This window comes from Scatophagus argus, chromosome 3, assembly GCF_020382885.2.
Source record: "Scatophagus argus isolate fScaArg1 chromosome 3, fScaArg1.pri, whole genome shotgun sequence".
Lineage (NCBI taxonomy): Eukaryota > Metazoa > Chordata > Actinopteri > Scatophagidae > Scatophagus > Scatophagus argus.
Window position 1 is genome coordinate 3,445,571 of NC_058495.1, and position 22,802 is coordinate 3,468,372.

The 22,802-nt window shown below is 40.5% G+C and overlaps 1 protein-coding gene across 1 annotated transcript; it reads left to right on the forward strand.

Annotated features, from left to right (window-relative positions):
- The first annotated feature begins 2,998 nt into the window (after positions 1-2,998).
- Positions 2,999-6,943, forward strand: barx1 (BARX homeobox 1). The gene is made up of 4 exons (XM_046381694.1): positions 2,999-3,834; positions 4,837-5,128; positions 5,377-5,461; positions 6,427-6,943. The coding sequence occupies exons 1-4, from the start codon at positions 3,633-3,635 to the stop codon at positions 6,592-6,594; spliced, it is 747 nt and encodes a 248-aa protein (XP_046237650.1). The 5' UTR covers positions 2,999-3,632; the 3' UTR covers positions 6,595-6,943.
- The last annotated feature ends 15,859 nt before the right edge of the window (positions 6,944-22,802 follow it).

Here is a 22,802-nt window from a genome sequence, read left to right on the forward strand (position 1 = left end):
ATTATCTGCTGATAATCAGCATTTGCTGAATTTAAAATAAAAACCAAGTGTCTGCAGACATTTTTATTCTAGAATAATGCAGTTTAACTTACTACTTGTATTCTTCCATTTCATTAATCTGAAACAACATGGATTTGTAGTTTCATGTCTAATTAGCTGGATAATAGCAGGATTTTATCAGCTGATATCAGCATCATCACACACTGAACAGCCAGAACACGACAGTAAACCGGCTACTGTGAGCAATCGGTAACTGAGATGCAAACGGAATCCAAGTGAAGTGATGTGTGTATCGTCACTATCATAAAGACACCTCCTTAAACTCGGGGCATGGGGAGAAGAGGCGTGCAAAGCTTTTATTCCATGGCTGGGTGCAGAAATGTTTACATGATGAAGATGTTAGTGAAGATTGTGAACAAGGCTGATTATTGTAGAGCAGGACATACGCTGATGCATCGGCATGTTGTATGTTGTTGTTTTGTTCCAGCAGGCCTGGGCTCCATGTCTGAATTGAACAAAATGGGTCCATTGGACACGGGCCCAGGGAACCAACAGGGGGTTTTAGCAAGAGCCTCCAGATGAATGTGAAAACAAAGTGTGCATTACATCGTTTTACCCAGTGAAGCTCAAATGTCCAACTAAAGTAACAATAAGTAAAACACATTTCTCAGTGCTGGGGATCTTTAAACTGTGATTTGTCAGTACGGTGTATTCAGCTGATATCCTGTGGATCCTAGACTAACCTTCTGTTTCTGTTTTGAAGTTTTTAGAATGACTTTCCTACAGAAACACTTCTGTTAATTCCTGTTCGTTCTAGACATTATTGTGCACTTTGCTGTGAAACAGGAACCCTGCACAGGTTTTGATAAAGTTTCCCAGTGTTATTTACCAGTGACTGTTTGTGTCTTTCTGCCATTTTCAGTTGTCAGCCTGTCAGCCTTCATACAAAATAACATCTCTTTGAAAAGAAGATTTGCAAATGTAAGAAAGGAACCTAAAAGCATCAAATATCACAAAAAATACAGAGCAGTCTTCTCTGCCAGTTGATTGTATAGAATCAAGCTTTTGAACTACAGTCTACATACTGTCTAAGATATCACAATGTTAATAGAGTTGAACGATGCAGTTGGTGGGTAACGTGTAAATAGTGTGAGACTTTTTGTGCAAGTATTTGAACAATCTGCTGGAACAAGTGGCAAAAATTTGGATCCTAAGAAGAAATACCTCTTTTTTCTCAGTGTAACAATGAATGAGTGTCCAATAGCTTATACATAATGCAACTCATCAGATCCAAATGATGCATACATGCATTTTGAAAAATATTACACACTTACTTTGATTGTTGACCACTTTGTTTGTTACTTTTAGGTTGGCACTAAGAATAATTTTGAGTTGAGCACATCAGGTCTACTTTTATTGCCAGATAAATATAACAGCTTTATTCTCCTGCCGTTTGGATACTGTATGTTTCAGTCACTTATACTACAGAGGTGGCAAAGAACAAGCTGTCAGGGAAACTCTCCTTGCAGTGACAGATGTGACCAGCAGAGGGAGTTATGTTCCAGCATTATCAGATAATTCAGCTGGCGGTGACAACACACTTGAACTTGAGCGAATCCGTTATTGTAGCTCACTACTTGTTCCTGAGGTTTTCACAGGAGTATGTGGTCGAACTGGCTGGCAGTGTAGTGGCCTGTAAAGAGACAGAGCTTTTAATATTGTTAGTAAGTATTACACGGAATATGACTAATTGCTTATTTGCATATATGTGACCAAAGACGAATCATTTGAATACGGTCTTCCTCAGAAACTTCAGGGTCTACTTCATGACACAGTAAACTTTTTTTTTTTTTTTTTTTTTTTTTTTTTTGGTGGATTTATTATTTCATATAGACCTGCCATACAAAAGCTACCTTTAGAGATGCCAAACTGCACTTACTACTCAAGCTAAGACCACTTTGAACAGTATGGCTCTTATCCAATAATTCTCCTGTTCTCTTTGTGCTTTGTTAAGTGCTGTTGGTGTAAAATGTTAATGTGAGAAAATCTTCTCTGTTTTTAGGAGCTGCTGCTCTCCTGTCCCTAAGGGGCCCCGTTATTTCATTATTTAAGAACAGTGGGACTTTACCACCCAGTCTACGCTTTCCTACACACTGCAGTGTTCTTCTCAGCTGCACTGATTTTTCCATTCCTGCCTTTTTGATTGTTTTTTTTTTTCTTTTCAGATATGTTAACTGATGTGCTACTGACTGGAAGAGTTATGTGCTGCTCCTGCTCCCGCACAGGCTGTTGTGTACAGCATCACATTTAAAAGGTTCAAATAAAATTACATTTAAAGAGTAAAAGAAAAAAAAAAAAGTCTAAATAGACCACCAACTTTGAGGCATTCAAAGGTTCTTTGAGGTTTTTTTTCCTGCTCTAAAGTTGATTTTAGAAGGCCAGAGCTTTTTCTCAAAGCAACCCAGAGACATGCTAAAAATATACTGTGGGAGATATTGCGCAAATTTTCAGGCAAATAACCGCAAATGAAAAAATCCCAAAGGTGCTCTGGCGTGTTTTTTTTTTTTTTTACTTCTAGAATGAAATATTTCCCTTTGAGTTGTCTCTGTAGCCTCACTGGGCCTGACAGAGTGCAGCACACTGGTGCCATCAGCTGAGCTTTCATTTGTCTCTAATGCATTTTACATTTAACATCTTAGAAATAATTACTCCATATTGCATCATTACGAGCGCCCAACAGTACAATAAAATCTGATTTCTTGGTCATTTTCTTAACAAAAGGCGTGTGTGTTTACTGTAGACCATGAAAACTTCTGTCAAACCAATTAAACCGACCCGTGTGCAAATCCAGTATACTTCTTAAGACGCGTTGATGACACTGCACAGACTTATTTAAAGTACCAAGTTTTGCTAAATCTAACTTCTAACCTGAGCTTCTTCTGTTGCATTAACTGATTTACATGACCATCATCAAACTAATGGCCCTAAACGCGCAAAGTCACCAGCAAGAAATTTCAAACGTCCTTTCGGCGCTTTATTTTCCTCCCTTTTGCATAGAAATTCAAGCAGGACATGTGCGGCTTTGCATGTAACTTTGGCTCAGTGAAGGCACCGAGCAGACAAACCCAGTGAAGAGGTGGAGCCACGGCGAGACTCATAAAACCCAAAGCTTATTCCTCAATTCACTGCCAAGGTGACGCGCTCTGCTGCTGACAAATACCTCCGACGTCCTCGGATCTCTTACACACACACACACAGACACATACACATACACACACACACGCACACACACACACACACACCAGCATACACACAGTGGGCATGAACACGGCCGGGATCGGGAGTTTTTGGTCAGAGGTTTCCTCTCGGCTCCTGATTTTAGCCGAAAAACGAACCAAATCTGACCGGCAGTAACGCGTGAAATCCCGCAGAGGACGCGCAGAGAAGTCGGCTACCTGTACTCGGTACTTTGCTTGATCCAGAACCTGAGGATAACTTTGATCTACAGCCTTGACCTCCGGACTAAAGAGGCACTACAGAGGGAATATGACCGCTGGCTTATTGGGCCACTGAAGGAGTGTTAATCGCTGTACGCGCTTTGGTGTCCGTTAAGGTGACCGCACGGCCAGATTATGCAGCATCCTTTGGACATGGGGGCGCATTACTATCCTCCGGAAGTTCACCCCGACCACAGAACTCATCGCTACAGGAGTTTCATGATAGAGGAGATCCTGACTGATCACCCGGAGCACAAAGCGTCGGCTCCGGCCGGGGACCTCCTTAAATTCGGGGTACATGCTCTCCTGTCCGCCCGGCCTCTCCACAACCATCTGGGTAAGAGAGGCTGCTGTGAAAAGATGAATGGGTGACTGGGCGAGCCGATGTCGGAGGGTTCATGCTGGGAAAAAACTGTAGGAACTTAAGATAAAAGATAATAATGTGATGGGTTGTGTTTAATCACAAATATTATTGCGTATTTTTCCCTCCTGGTGTCTTTCACACACAGGATAGTTTTTTTAGAGTCGCGTAACAGCTACTGATGTGAAACAATTACACAAAGTCAGATATAACGAGGATAACAATGAAGTGTAGTGGACGTGTTTTGATTTGCGTTAAGAAAAAAAAAAGGCTAATAATTTATAAGCTTTGATATTACATGTGCAAAATCTCAGCAGGATAACCGACCTTCAGACAGAAACAAAATCTCCCACATGTTTGGGAGATAATACAATATTCAGCGGAATATTTAACGTCTTTTGCGCACCTTTTTTCTTGTTTGAACCACCTGAACAGCCGCTGGAATGAGCTGCTAATTCCAGATGTTAAAAGCGAGATCATTCTAACGTGAGCTCCAGTCGGTGTGAACGGGGCCTGCTGCTGGGCATCACGAGCTCTGGTTTGTTTAACGGTGTTAAACTAAAGACGCGCTCACGAACCCGAATCGGAACGTGATAATAAAAATGTAAACAGACCTTCGAAATAAACACGAGTACTGATTGAACACACGACAACACGGGTGTTGTAGTGGTGTGTGTGTGTGTGCCTGTGCACTTGGTAAGGCCCCACTGTTTGTTAACTGACTGCATGTTCATATTCAGCCCATCACAAAGCAGGCTGTGCGTATTTTCCTCAGATTTTATCAGCTGCAGTCGTGGAATCAAAAGACTTTTCATTGTCTGGAAGCTCATTTAAATTACTGATGATGCCCCTCGAGACCCCGAATCCTCATGTGTCTCGTGCTCGCTCGTATAGGTGAAACACTCACCCCTCCCGCGTGTGTGTGTGTGTGTGTGTGTGTGTTTGCGCGCGTGCGTGTGTCTTCTCGGCTCCTTGTAGTGCTGAAAGCCGACCAGACGAGTCTCCTCAAGTTCCCCATATCTCCGCTGTCCTGCTCGCTGGGCTCTCCGCTCGGCTCCCCGCTGCTGGCCGGGGCTCCGGGCCTGCAGGTCGGCGCGGCGTCTCATCACCTGCCGCTGGACCTGCACCTCCGCGGGAAACTGGAGCACGGAGCCGACGGGGGCAGCAAGACCAAGAAGGGCCGCCGAAGCCGCACCGTGTTCACCGAGCTGCAGCTGATGGGCCTGGAGAAACGCTTCGAGAAGCAGAAGTATCTGTCCACTCCTGATAGGTGGGTTTTAGAGTCTCTTAGCAGGGCTGCACACACACACACACACACACACACACGTTCTGACCAGAGAATGACGGTTGCTATATTTTCCTTGAATTATTTGCACCGTTTCCAGTGTCGATTCTAGATTGAAACATTGATTAGTAGGCCTGGACTGAATTATTAGAGGCAGAAGACAGACGTCATTTTGTGCTGGCAAAAGTGTGGGCTGATTTGAAATGTTCGCTGTTTTATGTTGTTCCTCACAGAATAGATCTCGCTGAGTCTCTGGGGCTCAGTCAGCTGCAGGTGAAAACATGGTACCAGAACAGAAGGATGAAATGGAAGAAAATTGTAAGTTCTTCTGTATTTTGTTGTGTTTTTCTTCGTTATGATGATGATGATGCTGCTGCTGATGTGGTGGCGGCCATTTATGTATATGAGGTCAGGTCTGCCATTACAATACAAACAACAGGAAGAAAGAATAGCAAGTTTTTGCTTTATTTATTTTTTATTATCAATTAATTGGCCGAAATGTCAGAACAAAAAGAAAAATGCTCCTCACAGTTTCTCAGAGGCCACACTGACCTCTTCAGATTGCTTCTCCTGTCCGGTCAACTGTCCCAAAGCGTTCAAGGCGAAATTAAAGAGATGTACGTAACCCGTGTGTGTAAACCTAATGTTTTTAACCTTTTTGTGATTAATTAATGGGGGGGGGGGGTGCTTAACTCCATCTTACTCGCTTTTAATGCAGGCAGGGTGACGTGTCAGGAATTTTCTGTTGTGAGACAAATTGTGAAAAAAAAGGTGTGATAAAAGCTATATAAATATAATGAAATAACATGCAGACCACCAAGTGAAAACCACAGGGGCCTTTTCTTCTTCAGATTGTTCCTTTTGTCCAGCCACCAGTCCCAAAACCCAAAGGCTCTTTATTTACTGTCATAAATGACAAAGAAAAGCAGCAAATCCTCACATTTAAGAAGCTGAAACCAGCGACTGTTTGAATTGGCAATCAATATAGTTGGAAACTAATTTTCTTTCACTCGACTAACAGATTAATTTACTAATCGTGGCAGCTCTAATTCGTATTATCTGAACAACTTCTTCGGAGGTTATGAGAAATTTCTTGTCTATACAAATTTGGTTGAGCGTTTAGGAAAAAAAGCACAGCATAAATAAACTGTCTGAGAGTAAACTTTTTGTCTGTGTTGGGGTGATTAACTGAAACAATGGACGACCAGACTTCTTATTCATACATTCATCGCAGTGTAAAGTTGAGCTTAGACCACGTTTCTCTGCTCATGTGCGCCCTGCAGGTGCTGCAGGGAGGAGGCCTGGAGTCACCGACCAAACCGAAAGGCCGTCCGAAGAAGAACTCCATCCCCAGCAGCGAGCAGCTCTCTGAACAGGAAAGATCTGCGGCTGAGGCCGACCACCACTCTGAAGGCTCCAGCTCCCACTTAGAGAGCACTCAGGAGGAGTGACCGGACCGCAGCCCGCATCTACACTGACTGTGTGTGCAGAAGCTCTGGGACGCTCAGTGTGTATCTTTTTGGATGGGGCCAGATTCCAAAACGTCACGGGGACGATGTGCTGATGCCTCTGAAGCTGCACGGTGTTGTGCAGTCTCCAAAGACTCGTAGGCCCTGCAGAAACCTGAACTGTGTTCGCAGCCCCACCATGCGCTCCCTCATGGTGAACTGGCTGCTGTTGAGGAGGGAACTCAAACCTTTGCAGTAGGTCTACCCTTTATATTCTAAGGATCCACTCTCACTCATCTGTTTTGCATTCCTTTTGTGTAACTATGCTTTGTTTAATTATTAAATATATTTTCACTAATACCGCTCTGTGTTTATTATTAGGGCTCATGATAAGCTTTTAATCCAGTGTGTGGCTCATCAGTCACACACACTCATGTTCTCATGGCTCAGGGCCTAATATGGTTACATACCATCACAACAAGAAAATGTCTCATTGGTTCCCGCTGGTGATGAAGTCGTAACACATCAGAAATAACAGAGTCGGACTCATGCCGACCAAGGTGTGTGAAATCAGGAGAATCGGGCCAGCGATTAAAGCAAACTTTAGAGTATCCTGGCTTAATGTTATCTTAATGTGATCCAACAGGAGACATGCGTTTCTTATTAAGATGAGGATTCACACATGCGTTGGTACTACCGTTCATTATGTCTCCTCAGGAACTAATGAGAAACACAACTACTCTACTCCTTATTTTCTTTTCCCTAAATGTTTCTAAAAATCATTTTCATTTTCTGACGCAAAAGAAACACGTTGGAAATTGGCCCGAGGTGTGGTGATATTAGGCTTCTGAGCTTAAAGCTTTTAGGAAGAGCCAAATGCCAAATATTTCAAAGCAAGTAAATACAACGTTTTCATGGTGGGGCTACATGTTGTATTCATATGATTATGTTGGTAGTTTGATTGGAGAGCAGACAGAATCACTGTGTTGTTCCAGCTGCTCCTTTATTTTATCCATTTATTTTTAGCCTTGCGCTCTTACAGAAGTTTTACCTAGTTTTTGTTTGGTTTTTTTGTTATTTATTTATTTATTTATTTATTTTTTTTTGAGGAGTAACTGTAACATTTTCATAAAGCACTGGGTGGATACTCACAGCCTCTTCAGGCATATAGTATTTGTATTTTGATGCGTTTTCAAAATCAGAGCCGGATAAGATTTTCAGGATATCATCTAAGACAGGAGAAACGGCGCTGACGGCGCTGAAGCGTTCAAGGCTCAGTAAAAAAGGCCGGAATAAGAAGAAAAAAAAAGCTGAATAACAAATAAACTTTTCTTGAATTTTAACTGAGTTATGTCAACATCCAAAAACTAAACGTCCCCAAAGAATGTGCAATTATCATTACCGTTATTATTATTATTATTGTTATTACTACTATTATTATTCAAGTTTAGCAACTTTCATCTGACTTAAATATTTTCTTAAACTCGTGAAGACCTATTTTCTTCCCATATTTTTGGCCTGTTCGTGTTTAACTGAGAGGCAAATTTCGGATTCCATCGCACTAGTTTTCAGTGCGGATGGGCCGATGTGTGAGACATTTTCACAGAAGTGTGAAGAACACGTTATAACATCCAAGGATGGAATAACACACAGACCACCACTTTTCACGTCTGCTTGAGTGCAAACCATGGAGGCCTCCTCCTATAACCTCCCATAACGTGTCGTATCCACATGCTCCAGTGTGTGTGTGTGTGTGCGTGTGTGTGTGAGAGAGACACAGAGCGCTGCGGCCCGAAGGTTTAACAGACACCAAACGCGACTGAATAGACGCCGGGCAAAATCATAGCACAAAGGGCGGATGTCGTTATAACATGCTGAGTATACAACATGTAAACCCTCACTGGCTTGTGTGATATTGGTGCTGTGTCTTTGTAGTTTCGGACGGTGTTTGAAGGACTCAAAGCGTGCTTGTCATACACGGGAAAGTGAGTTTAGATGAATATTTCAAGCTGCAGTGCGTTTTTACGCACGTTATGGTCCAATTCCTCGTGCTATGCTTCCTTTTATTGCAACAGTGTTTTATTTATATCACGCTGTACGTCTTATCCTACGGGTGCAGATAATACAATTTAAATAAAATCACTAGTGTGCATTAGGAACATTACGGGCCTAATTATTTAAACGATATTATTAAGCCCCCAGTGCGCGGGACTCTAAGAGTATTACAGTTAACTCCAGCTTTCCAGACAGCAGAATGCAGGACTCAGTCACACGCAGTGATAAGCAGATGATCTTTTGGAGCTACTCAGTTATAATGCAGGAGAATAAAGTATTACTGATGGAGTCTAAATATAAGAATTGTTTCTGTAGCGCTCAAAGCTCCAGACTTTTCTTGCAGCCAGACGGTTTTTCCAGCCAATAGTTTGTCTGTCTGGTGGGTCAGACCGGTCAGCAGCAAACAGTCACGTCTCACTTTATAGGCTTAGTCAAGCTTTTCATTCATCCAGCCTATAAAACCCGCTTGATACAGCTGTGGATCGAACGTGTTCGCCGTGTGTCACAAATCTAAAACAGCAATAAAGTGTGAAAACTCTGCGCGCGGGGGCGATTTCCATCGATGTTACCTGCCACGACACGCGTACAGGACGGGTTATATGTAAAATAGAAGAAAAGGTTGCCAATTAAATAAACAATAAAAAGTAATAATAATAATAAAACGTTCGTTTAATAGAGCTGAGGGATCCTCTGACCTGTAAATATACCAGTAAAAAAACCAAATGTTTCACCCATACTTTGTTAACCAAATAAAGCAATTTATTATGAAAAATTACGCCAAACCAAGAGACACTGGTGGTTGAAACGATCTGGAAAACAGATGTGTTTTCATAGCAGGAAATATTCTTCAAAAGGGCATTAAATGAAATACCAAACACCTCTTCCAATCAGAAACTCAGCCCAAAGTGGGTTCTGGCAAAATATGCCAGAAGACATCCACAAAACTGCAATTCAGTCGAGCTGATACACACTTTGTCCAGTGTTTATGACCTCTGCTGCGTGACACCAACACTTTAAATGGTTAAGACTTTGCAGTTTAACATTTGTGTCTGTGCATTTTCTCTTGTCTGCTTTGCTTTATTTTGGGCCCGATGACCTTGAGGTTAAGGTGTTGTCCTTGAAGCTGGAAACGTGTGGGATCACTAAGGTGCTGGGTCATAATGTGGCAAACATCAGCGCTCATGTCAGCATGTCACAAAAGTGCTGTAAACAAAAGAACAAAGCAAGAGCACACAGATCATTCACTTCAAAGGAAAAGTGTCTTACATAGGAAAATTAAAGGTCTGAATCTGCCGCTCAGAACACACAATTTGTGTTTGAAAAGCTTTAGTCTGCATCCACACACGTTATACTTAAAGTTTTTTACTGGGCGTCTGCTTATTTTTTTCTCAAATCCATCCTGAAGAGCCATTTTTCTGGTATTCTCCCTTTAAAATTACCAACACTTTAAGTTTCAAAGACCGACTTTCATCGGAAAGGTTCAGCACTCATTTCGGAGTGTCGTTTTAATGTCGACACTAAAATATTGTTCATGGTTATAATGTGCATAATGAAATTCTCATTATGATGAAAAAAGCTGCATATTTTCAAATCATAAAATCATAAATTATGAAACCCAGTTCATAATATTTATATTCGTTTCATCCACTTGAAGTGCAGTGAAGCCTCTGAGGCTTAATAAATTCTATATTCATTTTCACGAGCAGCTCTTTGCAAATTATGGAATCCAGATTCTTAACATTCCTGCTAATCACTTTTTTTTTTGGTTTTCAAAGGGCACCTCTGCTTCACATGGTGGTCCTGTATAACAGCTCTCAGTTTCACCTAGAGATCCACATGGACATCTGCAAGTCCCCCCCCCACACACACACACACATCATCATCATCATCATCATCATCATCATCTGAGCAAATGGCTAATCAGTCCTTGCCCAGAATGTCAAATTTATGTCAAGACGTAATCATATGCAGATTAAAGACAGGTTAACCTAAACAACAGAGCTGCAGTTGGCAAAAGAGTCCCAGTAATAAGAAAGAAAAACACGAGCACATTTTACAAATGCATTTGTCAGTTTGTAAATGGTAAAAGGTGACTGTGTGAGGTCGCTTTTCTTTCGCAGTGCAGATTAAAGCTGCAGCAGGCTGGACGATGCAGCCTTTATCCACGTGCACATCCTCTCTCCTGGGCCGAGTGTTGGACAGCAATGACTTCCGACATAAATTACAATCAGGAGGAAGAGTCAGCTGCCAGGAATCTGCAGGTTCCGAACATCCATACTAGATGCAATTTAATCATTAAGGGGACCCTTTGTGGTGGCATGATGGCGCTCTGGTGCGACCAATGAGAGGTTGACCCCAATTTTTGAGAGCGGGTGTTTATGGAGTCAAAAGGTCTGTGCTTAGACAGAGCCCAGGCTGGGGGTCTGGGGTGAGGGTGGGGGTGGGGGGGAGAAGGGGGGCAGCGTCCTCCCAACCACGCACAGGAGAATTTCTCCACGATTAAAGAGCCCCTGATTAATCTAACGTATGTGCCAAAACTGCACATGCGGCGTATGATCCCAATTAGACTGAAACCCAACTCGGTGCAGGCCCAGCTCCACATCAGCTCTGCCATTCTTCTTCTTCTCTGTGTTTTCACTGGACCGTCCCTGACAACATGCCTTTTTTTTTTTCTTTTTCTTTTTTCTTCTTTTTTTTTTTTATAAGGCTGTTATAAACTGCTTGTGGAGATAATTCTATCTGAATGATGTTGATGTTGAGGGGAAGTGTGTTATCATTGTTCAATGTGCTTCTGATGGAAATGCAAGCAGGGGACTCAAATGGTAAACAACAGAGGAGAAACATTTCTGAAGTAGCCTAGACAACACAGAAGTACAAGACAACACAAGTGAGTCGGTTCGAAGGAAAAGAACTGCTCAACACCATGAGTCTGTCATTGCCAGCCTCCCAGCATTACTGGTACTGGTGATATGATCAGGCTTGATATGCTGAGTATGAAATAATACAACCCACTTGCCAGAATAAATGTAGGAAGTGTACAGTTTTAGCTTCTCTATGTTGAAACTTTACATTACATATCCCTAGGCATCTGTCTCACCCACACCCGACCTCTACACATACCGTTGAGAAAATAACCTCATATAAATTTAGTCTGAATGTGTTTGCAGAAATGCGCAGTGCAAACATTTTATTGCGGCTGAATAATTTTACAGGTGAGTCACTGTTATTCTGATGTCACAAGAGCATCCGTAAACTAGTTTAAGTTTAAATTTGCAGAGATTTTTCAGATATGAACAAAAGTTCTGCCGCCGCCTAGTGTGAATGGGTTCGTCTTTTGTAGTACCAAGGTTGGATTCCCAAGAAGGCAACTGGGAAAATGCCTCAGGGTCTCAGTTCCTCCAGATCCTGATTTGTGTTAATTTGCTCTGAGAGGCAATCAAACCCTCGATTCCGATGTGACAGTCCTGGAGTTTTTGCACCGACCATCCATTTATAAACGTAGTGTTTCATTCAGTCAAACAAGTGTGGTGCAGGCATGAAAGACAGTCATGCGAATGTTCAGGAAACAATAGAAATTTCATATCCATGTACACGAATCCCATACATTATATTTTGTGATTATCTGACACACTGCTGTGACACTAGGTTTGATATGGAGAAATTATCAGGAATGGTTTCGTTAATAGCTCATTTTTGGGGCCCCAGGGCCCCCTAACAGGATCCTCCAATCATGGCGGTGACATGACACTTAAAAACAACTGCATCATCTGATTACTCTGGATTATCCACACCTCACTGTCTACAGTGTCATTAGGAATCTTTATTAGAAAGTAGTTCCTATAACGTCAAAGACTCATAACTCGGAAGTTATATAAAAAAAAAAAACTATGTGCATGTCTGAGAAAGGTGACTGAGAAGTTATATTTTTGTTATATGTGTAAAATGAGCTTTGAAAAACCTTAAAGTACTAAAGATGGTGGAGTAGCTGCCAGCCAATTAAATTCCTCATAAGTCACGGTCAGGGTATAATTTACCAACACTTCTCTTCGTAACATGACCAAACAGGCATGGTGTAAATATGCACTGTATATAAAAAATAATCTGATGATTCATTTTTAAAGTAATTCTCCATTTTGCATGATAATTAATTATCCTGGCAATCGGCTGCAGTCACATTAACACATGACACGTTCAAAGACTCTCGGCTTTACAAATAGCTCAGTGTGACTCCCATTCATTATGAGGCTGAGCTCTCAGCACTCTGAGGGGAACATGAAGCGAACCGCAGAGCCACATTTGCAGTTTGAAGTGTCTGGGAATAAAGTCCTCACTGTTTCTCTCTCTGCAACAGCTTGTGCCAGTGAGTGGGCACTCACCCAGCGCTGCTGTTTAAATAAATAGTATTTTTTTTATGTGTACTCAGATTTCAGAGGCACGTTTTATAATTCAGAGTGACCAGAATGAATATTCAAGCTGCCTTCCGCAGGAAAATTATTTTTCTCAGATTATCATTTATTTACATTTTAGCCCTGACCTGTTTGTGAAGTTTGGCTGAAAATTAATATTTAACAATATTAATTCTCAAATATAGGAAAGTGATCGTCATTCATTTTAATCATTTTTATGATTAAAACGGTTTTCGTCACAGCACTACACTTCCCACAAATTTTTGGTCTCTGCGTTTGTCCAATGCACTTGCACATACGCGAATGACTTAATAGACAGTCCTGTCAGTGGTTTCAAAGTATTCTGCCGAGCTACAGGTGGCAGTAACATGCCGAGATATGCCGCAACGTGCCAACAAAGGCAGGTGACAAAGGTGTAAACCGGGGATCAGCAACTATAACCGTCCTGTTTGTTGCCGTGATCAGACTCCAAAATACATATGAAAATCATTATGATAACTAGAGAATTAACTAGAGAATGCTCTCAGATTTCCACGCACGCAATGACCGTGAGACTTACGCAACTGACACTTTTCACACACTCTCACACCACACTAGTCTCTTGCTTAGTGAAAAATAAATCTTTAACTGATACTGGCACTAAAAGAGACAGCTCTGGACAGACAAGAGGCACACCTCTCCTCTTGCACTGTGAGAGTCCTCACGTCACGTGTCAATTGTATCTCAAGATAAATGTGTGAGAGTTGGACGCATTATGTCCCTTCACTTAGTCCTGCCAGCCCCATTCTTGCATTTCCATCAGAAGTATACTGAGCAATACCTAGCAGTGTTAGAGACACTGCTGATGTGATTGGTCGAGTCAGTAGCATAATGCCAGTGAACTTGTTGTTATTCTAAAGTCACCGCATGATTTGAAAATGAAAGGGTGAGTTTACCCAAATGACCAAAAAGCATATTTTCTGACCCACCCCCAGCAGTCAGAGACCATATTCACATGGCAGCCATTTTCCACTGACATCACACTCAGGGTGGGAAGCTCAGATGATGAAATAAAGTCACTCTGCTGCGCTCCAGGTTCCAAGTTTAATTACATCAAGTGTGTTCTATAAATGTGTCCAGGATGTGCACAGATATTTCAGAATTAATTTAAGCCTTTCCTATCGTATCATGTCACACTATTAATTTATGATGTTAGCTAGGAAGTGGTTGAATGCTAATGTTAGTTGGTGTCTAAAGGCAGCTAATGGCTTATCAAATATACTGCTTTACCTTGAAATATGGAACAATGTTCCTCTGGATTTTCATCATCCTCTGTGTTTCCGGCTGCTCGATCAATCAGTGTGCAGTCAAATGATAACAATTTGTCAGATTCCCCACGTTTATATGATTTGCTACCTGGAATCAGCAGTATGATATTATCTCAGTAATGTGAGATTCCCATCCTGAGCGTGACATCAGGGAAAATAGCTGCTGTGTGAGTATGGTCTCCACAGACAGGTTTGGTTTTTAATATGTTCACATCTTAATATACCCACTGAAATACAATACAATATACTAACTCAGACAGACTAAACAGAGAAAGCACAATTTCTCACTTATCTCAAAGGAACTATTTATTTGGTAAAGATAAGTTCCAGTCTCTTCTGTGGATGATCCAGAAAGATGAGGACTCCTGTCACTAGATTTTTTTCAACTCAACTTTTGGATGAGAGAAATGTCTCAAAATAAAAAACACATCTGTTTGCCTGAGGAGCCCCACTAGAGACCCCCCATTAGTGGTGGCATCAGAATAATTCTGGATATGACCTGGGGACACTGAGATGATGACAAACTGACTGCTAAAGTTTTCAGGTTTGTTTCATTTTCATTTGTTCATTTCCAAGATGATTGCATCAGAATCAAAGATTCTACTTTCCACTGCTCTTTTGTTCCTCGTCAGAAGAAAATGTCAAGTTTTAGCTTTCAGTTGTATGCAGGGTTATTTCCACATGCACTGTCTGCCGTGCTCGCTGGATAGATTTTTCCAATGAGAGACCAATAGGCATTGTGTCTACTGGAATAAATCTAAAATCTATTTCACTTGTAAGGATTAGAAATTAACTACTTCAGTGCAGCAGTCTGTGTTTTCTTGTTGAACACAGTGCAATTTGAATACTTGCAAAGCTGTTATTTGATCACTGTGCTTATGAGCAGCTTTAAGTAGTAGCAGAGTAGCAAAATGCATTTAGATTAAAACATACTGTAATGTGTTTTTACTTTAATGCCTTTCACAGTCAGTATAGAAAAGCGTAAACTGTAGTAGTAGCAAACTGGTCCATCGTTATCACAATGCACTCAGGGTCATTTTCAGACTTAATGGAGTTGTGTTAAAGTTTCTTCCTGCAGGTGTCAGGTGATTTCCTGCGGCTCAGATCACAGCTTTCAGTCGTGCAGCTAATGGCAGACAGCATTAGAGGACGTAAACAAGAGCACATCAGCCGTGATGATGCTCCGCTCTCAGCCCACCGCCCCTCCTGTCAGCTCTGTGAGCACAGTTTGCAGGAAATGTCAGCCGGCGTGATTGATTTGAGATGGGCGATTCCCTGACTTCATGCTTGTATAAAGCAAGACAGCTGTTGGGAGAAATCAAATTCCTGCAGGAGCTGGAGAGACATATTTTTTCCATCTGTTTAACGGAGACGTTGCCTTTCACTATAGACGAGTAAATAAAAAAAACATGCCCAAGATGTGGCAGGAGGTCAGTGAAACCCTCATTATATAGCAATTACAGCACAAAACCCCTTCCCTCTCAAAATCCAGCTTGAAAGTCAATCCCACTTTCTCTGGCTTTTCAAAAGTAAGACATGACAAGGCAACAATCTATCTTTGGTAACAACTTCAAGACTTATGTTACCCATGGTTCACGGCTAAAGAATTCACCCAGTCGTTCATTTGTTTTTGTGACTGTAGTTTAGTCTTCAGAACAAATCTTTTACCTCTTACAAATATTTCCTAAAATGCTTCCCCTCATGAAAAGCCAGTTAGACACGTAATGGTTTCAACTGTGAATAGTTTCCCCCTGACATTTTTCTGAGGTCCTCTTCCCTACTCACTTTAAACAAAATACAAATGTCATGATGGTTTGTCATGCCCTCTTCAAGTTGCTTCCCAAGAGCTGTTTGGACAGATCCTTCACTACAGGCATCTTATCACGGCACGCCTGTGTGGAAACAACTTCATTTCTCATTAAAGCCCAATATAATTCATTATGAATGTGTTCATATTTTGCTTCTTGTTTAGATGTAGCTGATAGTCTTAAGCATTTTTTTTTTTTTTTTTACTGGCTAAATGATCAAAAGCAGCACCCGTGCAAAAGCACTCTGTCTTAAGTGATACAGATTATGAAAACAGATGAAACCCAAGAGACGGAAACTTAGCTTGAACAGCAGAGAAACACTATGAGAAAACATCTGAAGCCTTTAGAGCGACTGCACTTTTGACTCCTGATTCTTATCATTCATGATGACTCACAAAGCTAAACAGAACGTAACAGAAGTTATTATCTGAGGTTATGCTATTATCTTAAGTATTAGTAGTTAAGGTTGGTGTGATCAGTACAAACAGGTGGATCTGCAGAGGGTCCTTGAAGAAGCAGCTTTAAAGCACCATTTGATCCTCTGAAGGGTTGTTTTCAGTCACTTCATCGTCTTGATTGAGAGACCTCTACTGGCAGAAATTACAAAACGTGTTTTAATAATTTGTCCATGCAAAAAATATTCCATATTCCATTAAAAGGAGAAAATCTACATATTTCAATAGCTGGAACCACCTATTTAACTTTCATTTCACTTCACAAATAACTTAAAGACTTTCAACAAACCAATTAATACACTAATTGCTTGAACATTAATTTGGGTCTCCAGGCTGCAAAGCTGGCTGAACACAGTGACCAATAAATATCAAGTCAGGTCCTTTAAAAGGAAATTTGATTATATTCTCTTGCCTCTCAAAGGGAGAGCTGAAGCTCTTGATCAGTGGTGGAAAAGGTTTGTTAAAACTTGAGTTTTATTTTTGAAGCTCTGGCAGTTGCTTCTACATCCCAAAAAGTTTTGATGTTGTGCAACACATAAATAAAAACACTAAATACTAAACTGTAAGCTGTGTTTTCCTGAGCTCATGTGGTAATATCCATTATACATTCGTCATGTGTTTAAGAAAGACCCTCTCCCGGTCCTTGCTTATGAATGACTTCTTGCTCATGTCGCAGCTTGCTTGAAATGTGTTGCTGGCATTAAATTCAGAATATATAGTAAAATATATTACATATATGTTAAAAAAATGAAGGCAATAATGTCTAACATAAATATATAGTTTTTGCACTGTTTCCAATTGAATATGCTGTATGTCAAAAATGATTACCAAATTATCATACAATTCTTTACTGTTGCACAGTGTCCCAACTTTTTGCAACTGATGGTGTAGTAATTATAGAAAATATTGTACTCACCAAATGAATTGCTGAGATCTGGGATGTTATGAACGTAGCTTTTACTTTATTAAAACTTCAGCATGAGAAGAAAAAAAGCACCATTTAGTGTTCATCTCGGTACTTTTTACCTGTTAAAGTCAGTTCATGAGATAATAAACACCACACAGTTTATACTGTAGTGAATAGAAAATTGAAACTTTTGAACTTTTATTAATCATCATCATTTTCCCTCATCAATGCCAGGTGTAGATTCACACATTGTTAATTTTCTCTTTTTTAAAACATGAAGCACTGTATTGTGGAAACTTTTGAAGGCATCGCCTACACATACACACCACAGTTGAGGCTGAAATATACATATTTATATGTTACCAACATATATTGTATGTTTTTTTTTTAAGAAAACATGCTTTGACCAAATTAAAAATGATGTGTATGTGTGTGTGTGTATCTCTCTCTCTCTGTCTGAGAGAGACAGAGAGAGTTATGCCTTTAAAGAGCGTGTATCACTGCAGTTTCAGGACATATGTTGTCTGGATATTTATTTGAACAAGACATGCACAAAACAATCATACTCCACAATTTCCGGCAATTGCTTTTAATTTTACGGCCTTCTGTTGTATGTCCAATCCTCTCTCATTTGGTTTGATTGCAGGCTGTTGGAATATTCAGTGTGGATTAAAATAGCAGAAGGCCTTCAGTGCTTGTTGACTGGAAGACAGAGCCGTAGTAATCTCCCAGATGTGACTCACATGGCTCTGGAATCACTGCAGAAGTTTCCTCACAGGCCTTTTGTGGATTTCAGTAAAAACAATCAGAAACTCCTGGCACAGGAACTGTAAGTAATTCTATGATGGCCTTGGAGACAGTAACAAGAGATGACAGTTATAATCACTGTTATATAGCTATGACTAGTTGCAAGATATGTGGAAGAGATTCCTTTACATGGATGTAAAAGATGTACATGGAAAACACGCTGGACATAACTCGGACTAATCTGGAGAACCTAATCTCCTATCCATTCTCGTATCTGTCCAAGCTTTAGGATCTACTTTGCAGTATATCTCATTTAGTGAAACTGGCCTCCCAAGAAAACAACAGAATCATTTCATTTCATCAAGTCATTTCAGCAAAAAACAACACATATATGTTCAAGTGACAAAGTGACCTCTAGTAGTAATAAGAATTAAGGATGGAGTCTCATGACTATTAAGCAGCCACATGAGGACGAGGTGGGATGGATTCACAACTGGAGACTGCTGCTCATTGCCTAGTTTCTACCAACAGTCAGAATCGACTCTTATCAAAAACAAAGATCCCAACCTTAGTCAAGTACCTATTATTGTAACCATGACAACACATGTCCAATAACTTAACAAAGTCTAAACCATGATCCTTACCTAACTTCACTTGAGCCTAAAACTAATCAAATCTTAACCATAACACTATAAGATCAAGTTAACAGTTTTGTTTTAGAAAGTCAAAATTGGCATCAAATCAGAAAACACTGAGGGTCAGTGACATCATGTTAAATTTGTTTGCTGCATCTATTTTTGGCTTGACTACCAAAAGGGACAATCACTTACAAGAGCAAGTGCTACCAACCTAATTTCTGTATCTGTGCTGGGCGAATGAATTACAGCACAAAACAGAAAGAGACCATTGTCTTGCCAGTAGAGCAAAAGTTTCTGGCAATAGCAACTGATGGAGGATATCATGCTGATGGAAAATTTATTTTCCAACATGTTTATCAGTTTAGTGAGGCTGGAAAAATTGCTTGGCAGCCAAAAAGCAGCATTCTTTTTACAGAAGGAAACAACAGACTTGTTCTGAGATTTGGTCTGTTTTGATAACATTTGGGTGATTAGGTCCACCACCTGTTTTATGGTACTTGTACTGAAAATTACACAGCAAAGTTCATCTACATGATCGGAAGGGGCTACCTGTAATGGTACTTGGTCAACCACTGTTGCTGGTATGCTATTTGCTAACGCTGTAGGCAGACAACACAATGTTGCTATTAATGATCAACAAAGTTGAACTTGATGTGAAAGATTTGTACCTCCAAAATTTGCTGTGACGACTCTCAAATGAATTGATTTTTCTGCTAAATTTGATACAGTGGTACAGTAGCTACTATTTAAAAATCCTACTCATAGCACCCATAGCAACTATAGGTAAAAAAAAATGTATCACTGTGAATTAGATCTTATTTTTGTAGTTAGAAATATTTACATATTTAAAGATGGAGGACGTGTCTCCATCGAGTCCTGTGGTCTTGTGACGATTCAAAAATGCAAGTTGAGGCTATCATTCAAAGAAGAAGGAGCCATATACGATCACATATGACATACATGATCCAGAAACACTGCCTTCTACTCTGGGCCAAAGCTCATTTAAAATTGTCTGTGGCAAAATGGAAAACTGTTCTTAAATTCTTTTTGAAAACCATGGATGGTGTGACCTCTGGACTAAAACAGGGAAGGAACATCCGGGTTGTTACCAGCGCTCGGTTCAAAAGCCTGCATCTCTGATGGCGTGGGGGTGCATTAGTGCCTATGGAATGGGCAGCTTGCACATTTGGAAAGGCACCATCAATGCTGAAAGGTAAATACAGGTTTTAGAGCAGCATATGCTCCCGTCCAGACATCTTTTTCAGGGAAGACCTTGCATATTTCAGCGGGACAACGCAAAACCGTCAACTTTATCTTTGAGAATGACATGGCTTCGTAGTAGAAGAGTGCTGAACTGTTCTGCCTTCAGTCCAGACCTTTCACCACTTGAAAACATTTGGCACATCTTAAAACAAAAAATCAGACCAAAAAGACCCAGGACTGTTGAACAGTTAGAATCCTATATCAGGCAAAAAAGGGGCAACATTCCTCTCCCAAAAACTCCAGCAACTGGTCTTCTCAGTCCCCAGACGTTTATGGACTGTTGTTAAAAGAAGAGGGGGTGCTGCGGTGTGGTAAACATGGCCCCGTCCTAGCTTTTTTGAGATGCGGCGCTGTCATCAAATTCAAAATTAGCTAATATTTTTCGTGAAATAGTAACTCTTGATATGTTTTCTATGTTCTATTGTGAATAAAATATGGGTTTATGAGATTTGCAAATCATTGCATTCTATTCTATTTCACAGATGTTATGGAATTGGGATTGTACTTAAAGTTAATAGTTTGACCTCTGCTAACATGGAGAAGGCGGGGCTTATGACCTGTACTCGATGCAGCCACCAGGCAGCGATCTAGATGTTTTGCCGTTACTTTTGGGGAGGTGTCCTGTCATGTCACATCTTTATATACCCTTTATATACACTTCATGGTTATGATCATTTCTATTGGTTATAAATGTCACAGTTTATTGAACTTCCTTGTTCAACTAATACACCATACCTACCATAGTTGTGTATGCATGCAATTTTCCTGTACCAATAGAGAGTTATTAGCTGGTTATTTTAAATTTTACCTCAAAACAAATTACTTTAAATAATCTGGCTAAACCTTTGGCCTTCACGTCTCACTGCTTGTGCTTCTTGCCCTGTTGAACTTTGCATGCTTGTTTCAACATGTTTCCAGATCTGAGCTATTAACTTAACTGTTATTATAACTGATAGAAATGATGGATAAAGCAGAAAAAGTGGGACCAAATTTGTGATGATCTGGAATTCTTTTATATATTTCTGGCTTCATACGGCCTGGCTACTCATGGAGTATGAAGTTTTGGTATTTTGGATTAATTTCATCGCTGCGCTAAAGCTTGCACTATTGGAAAATCAATTACCTTTAATGGCTACATAAATATTTTGAGTAGAAAGACAAAGACATGAAAGCATAAAATTGAAGACTGAACAATGTTAGAGGTTTAGAAAGGCTTTCCAGCCATCCCGTAACACATGCAAGGATGCTGACTGCTCTTTAATTTAGTTTTGCTAGAGAGTAATGTTTTTGCAACAGAAATGAATGAATGAAAGCTCAACATTTCGCTGCCAAACCATATTTCAAGAGACACAGTTTTGTATTATTGTAGTCTTGCTTTGCTACAGTCAAGTCAAAGATGAGTACTCAATCAATAATTTTCCTAACCTTCTGCCCTCCCACCTCCACCCACAGAATTAACACTGCAGCTGCCAAGAATATCTCACCGAGCCATACACGGACTCATGGGCCTGCTAAAGAAAAAAAGTGTTTAACAGTGTGGTGCTTAAATTGGCAAAAGATTCATGACCTGTTAACGCACTGGGGGGGCAGAGGCAGATATGCCAGTGCATCCCATTAAAGCCCAGGACAGTGTGCATTAAGAAGCTGGCTCTCTTAAACATACCGATCAAAATATTAATGGTACGTTCTAAACACTGTGCCTTTATCTGACAGTGATTTACTTTACAAAGACCTTAATCCAAGAGCGCCGAGGAGCTCTGCTCATTAACAGTGGCCTTTAACTCACACTTTGGGGTGACACACACAGGTGGACGCTGAGCCCAGAGTGACTGTTGTGTTTATGTTATCTTTTCATAAGCTCTGTTTGGAATTTGTCAAACTGCATCACTGTTTAGCTATGTGCCAATCAAAATTCACACTGCCAGATGGGTGCCTTTGTGCTAACCTTGCCCAAGGCTGCTCAGCCACACACTATTTCTCTCTCTTTTCTCTTCTTTTCCTTTCTGCTGTTACCTCGCCTTTTCTGATTCTCCCCAGCCCTGTCAAAAACTGGCTACTATGACTAAAAGTTCACGTCCCTCATGATAACTGCAAACAAGTGATAACATAACACCTTAAAAGTTTCGCCGTTACAGGCAGCAGAATTGTCGAACAGAGACATCCTGTTTTAAACCAACACTGGTAGGTGTTAATGTTTATGGACAGTGATGGAAAATGTTGACAGAAAACAACACCATAATTAGATTTAACAGTGGGACCGACCACACACACACACACACACACACGTACGCACACACATACACACGGTCATGTTTCCTAACCTAAACCTAACTTTAAAGCAAATGTTCACCCTAATATTAAATTGTTTATGTTGTGGGGTCTTGCATGTTGTCCCCATAAGTAAGGCAGGTCCTCACAATGTGACTGTGTGACTGTGTCCCCACAACTATAGGACACTGCTCTGTCTCTGTATGCATTTACTTCACCTGCAGGGGGAAACTTCCAAAAAATAAAAAAAAATATATCCAAAAAATATAAATGTAAATAAAAAGACAAAAGAAGTAGGTCTTTTACTTACAGTTACTGTGTTTTAGAAATTTTCATGAATGTTTCCTAATGGCAACC

Bases quoted from the DNA above. Each gene is read 5' to 3' on its own strand.
- barx1 (XM_046381694.1), top strand. From the start codon at position 3,633: ATGCAGCATCCTTTGGACATGGGGGCGCATTACTATCCTCCGGAAGTT. The intron at 5,129-5,376 runs GTGGGTTTTAGA...TGTTCCTCACAG, and splicing joins TATCTGTCCACTCCTGATAG to AATAGATCTCGCTGAGTCTC. The intron at 5,462-6,426 runs GTAAGTTCTTCT...TGCGCCCTGCAG, and splicing joins GGATGAAATGGAAGAAAATT to GTGCTGCAGGGAGGAGGCCT.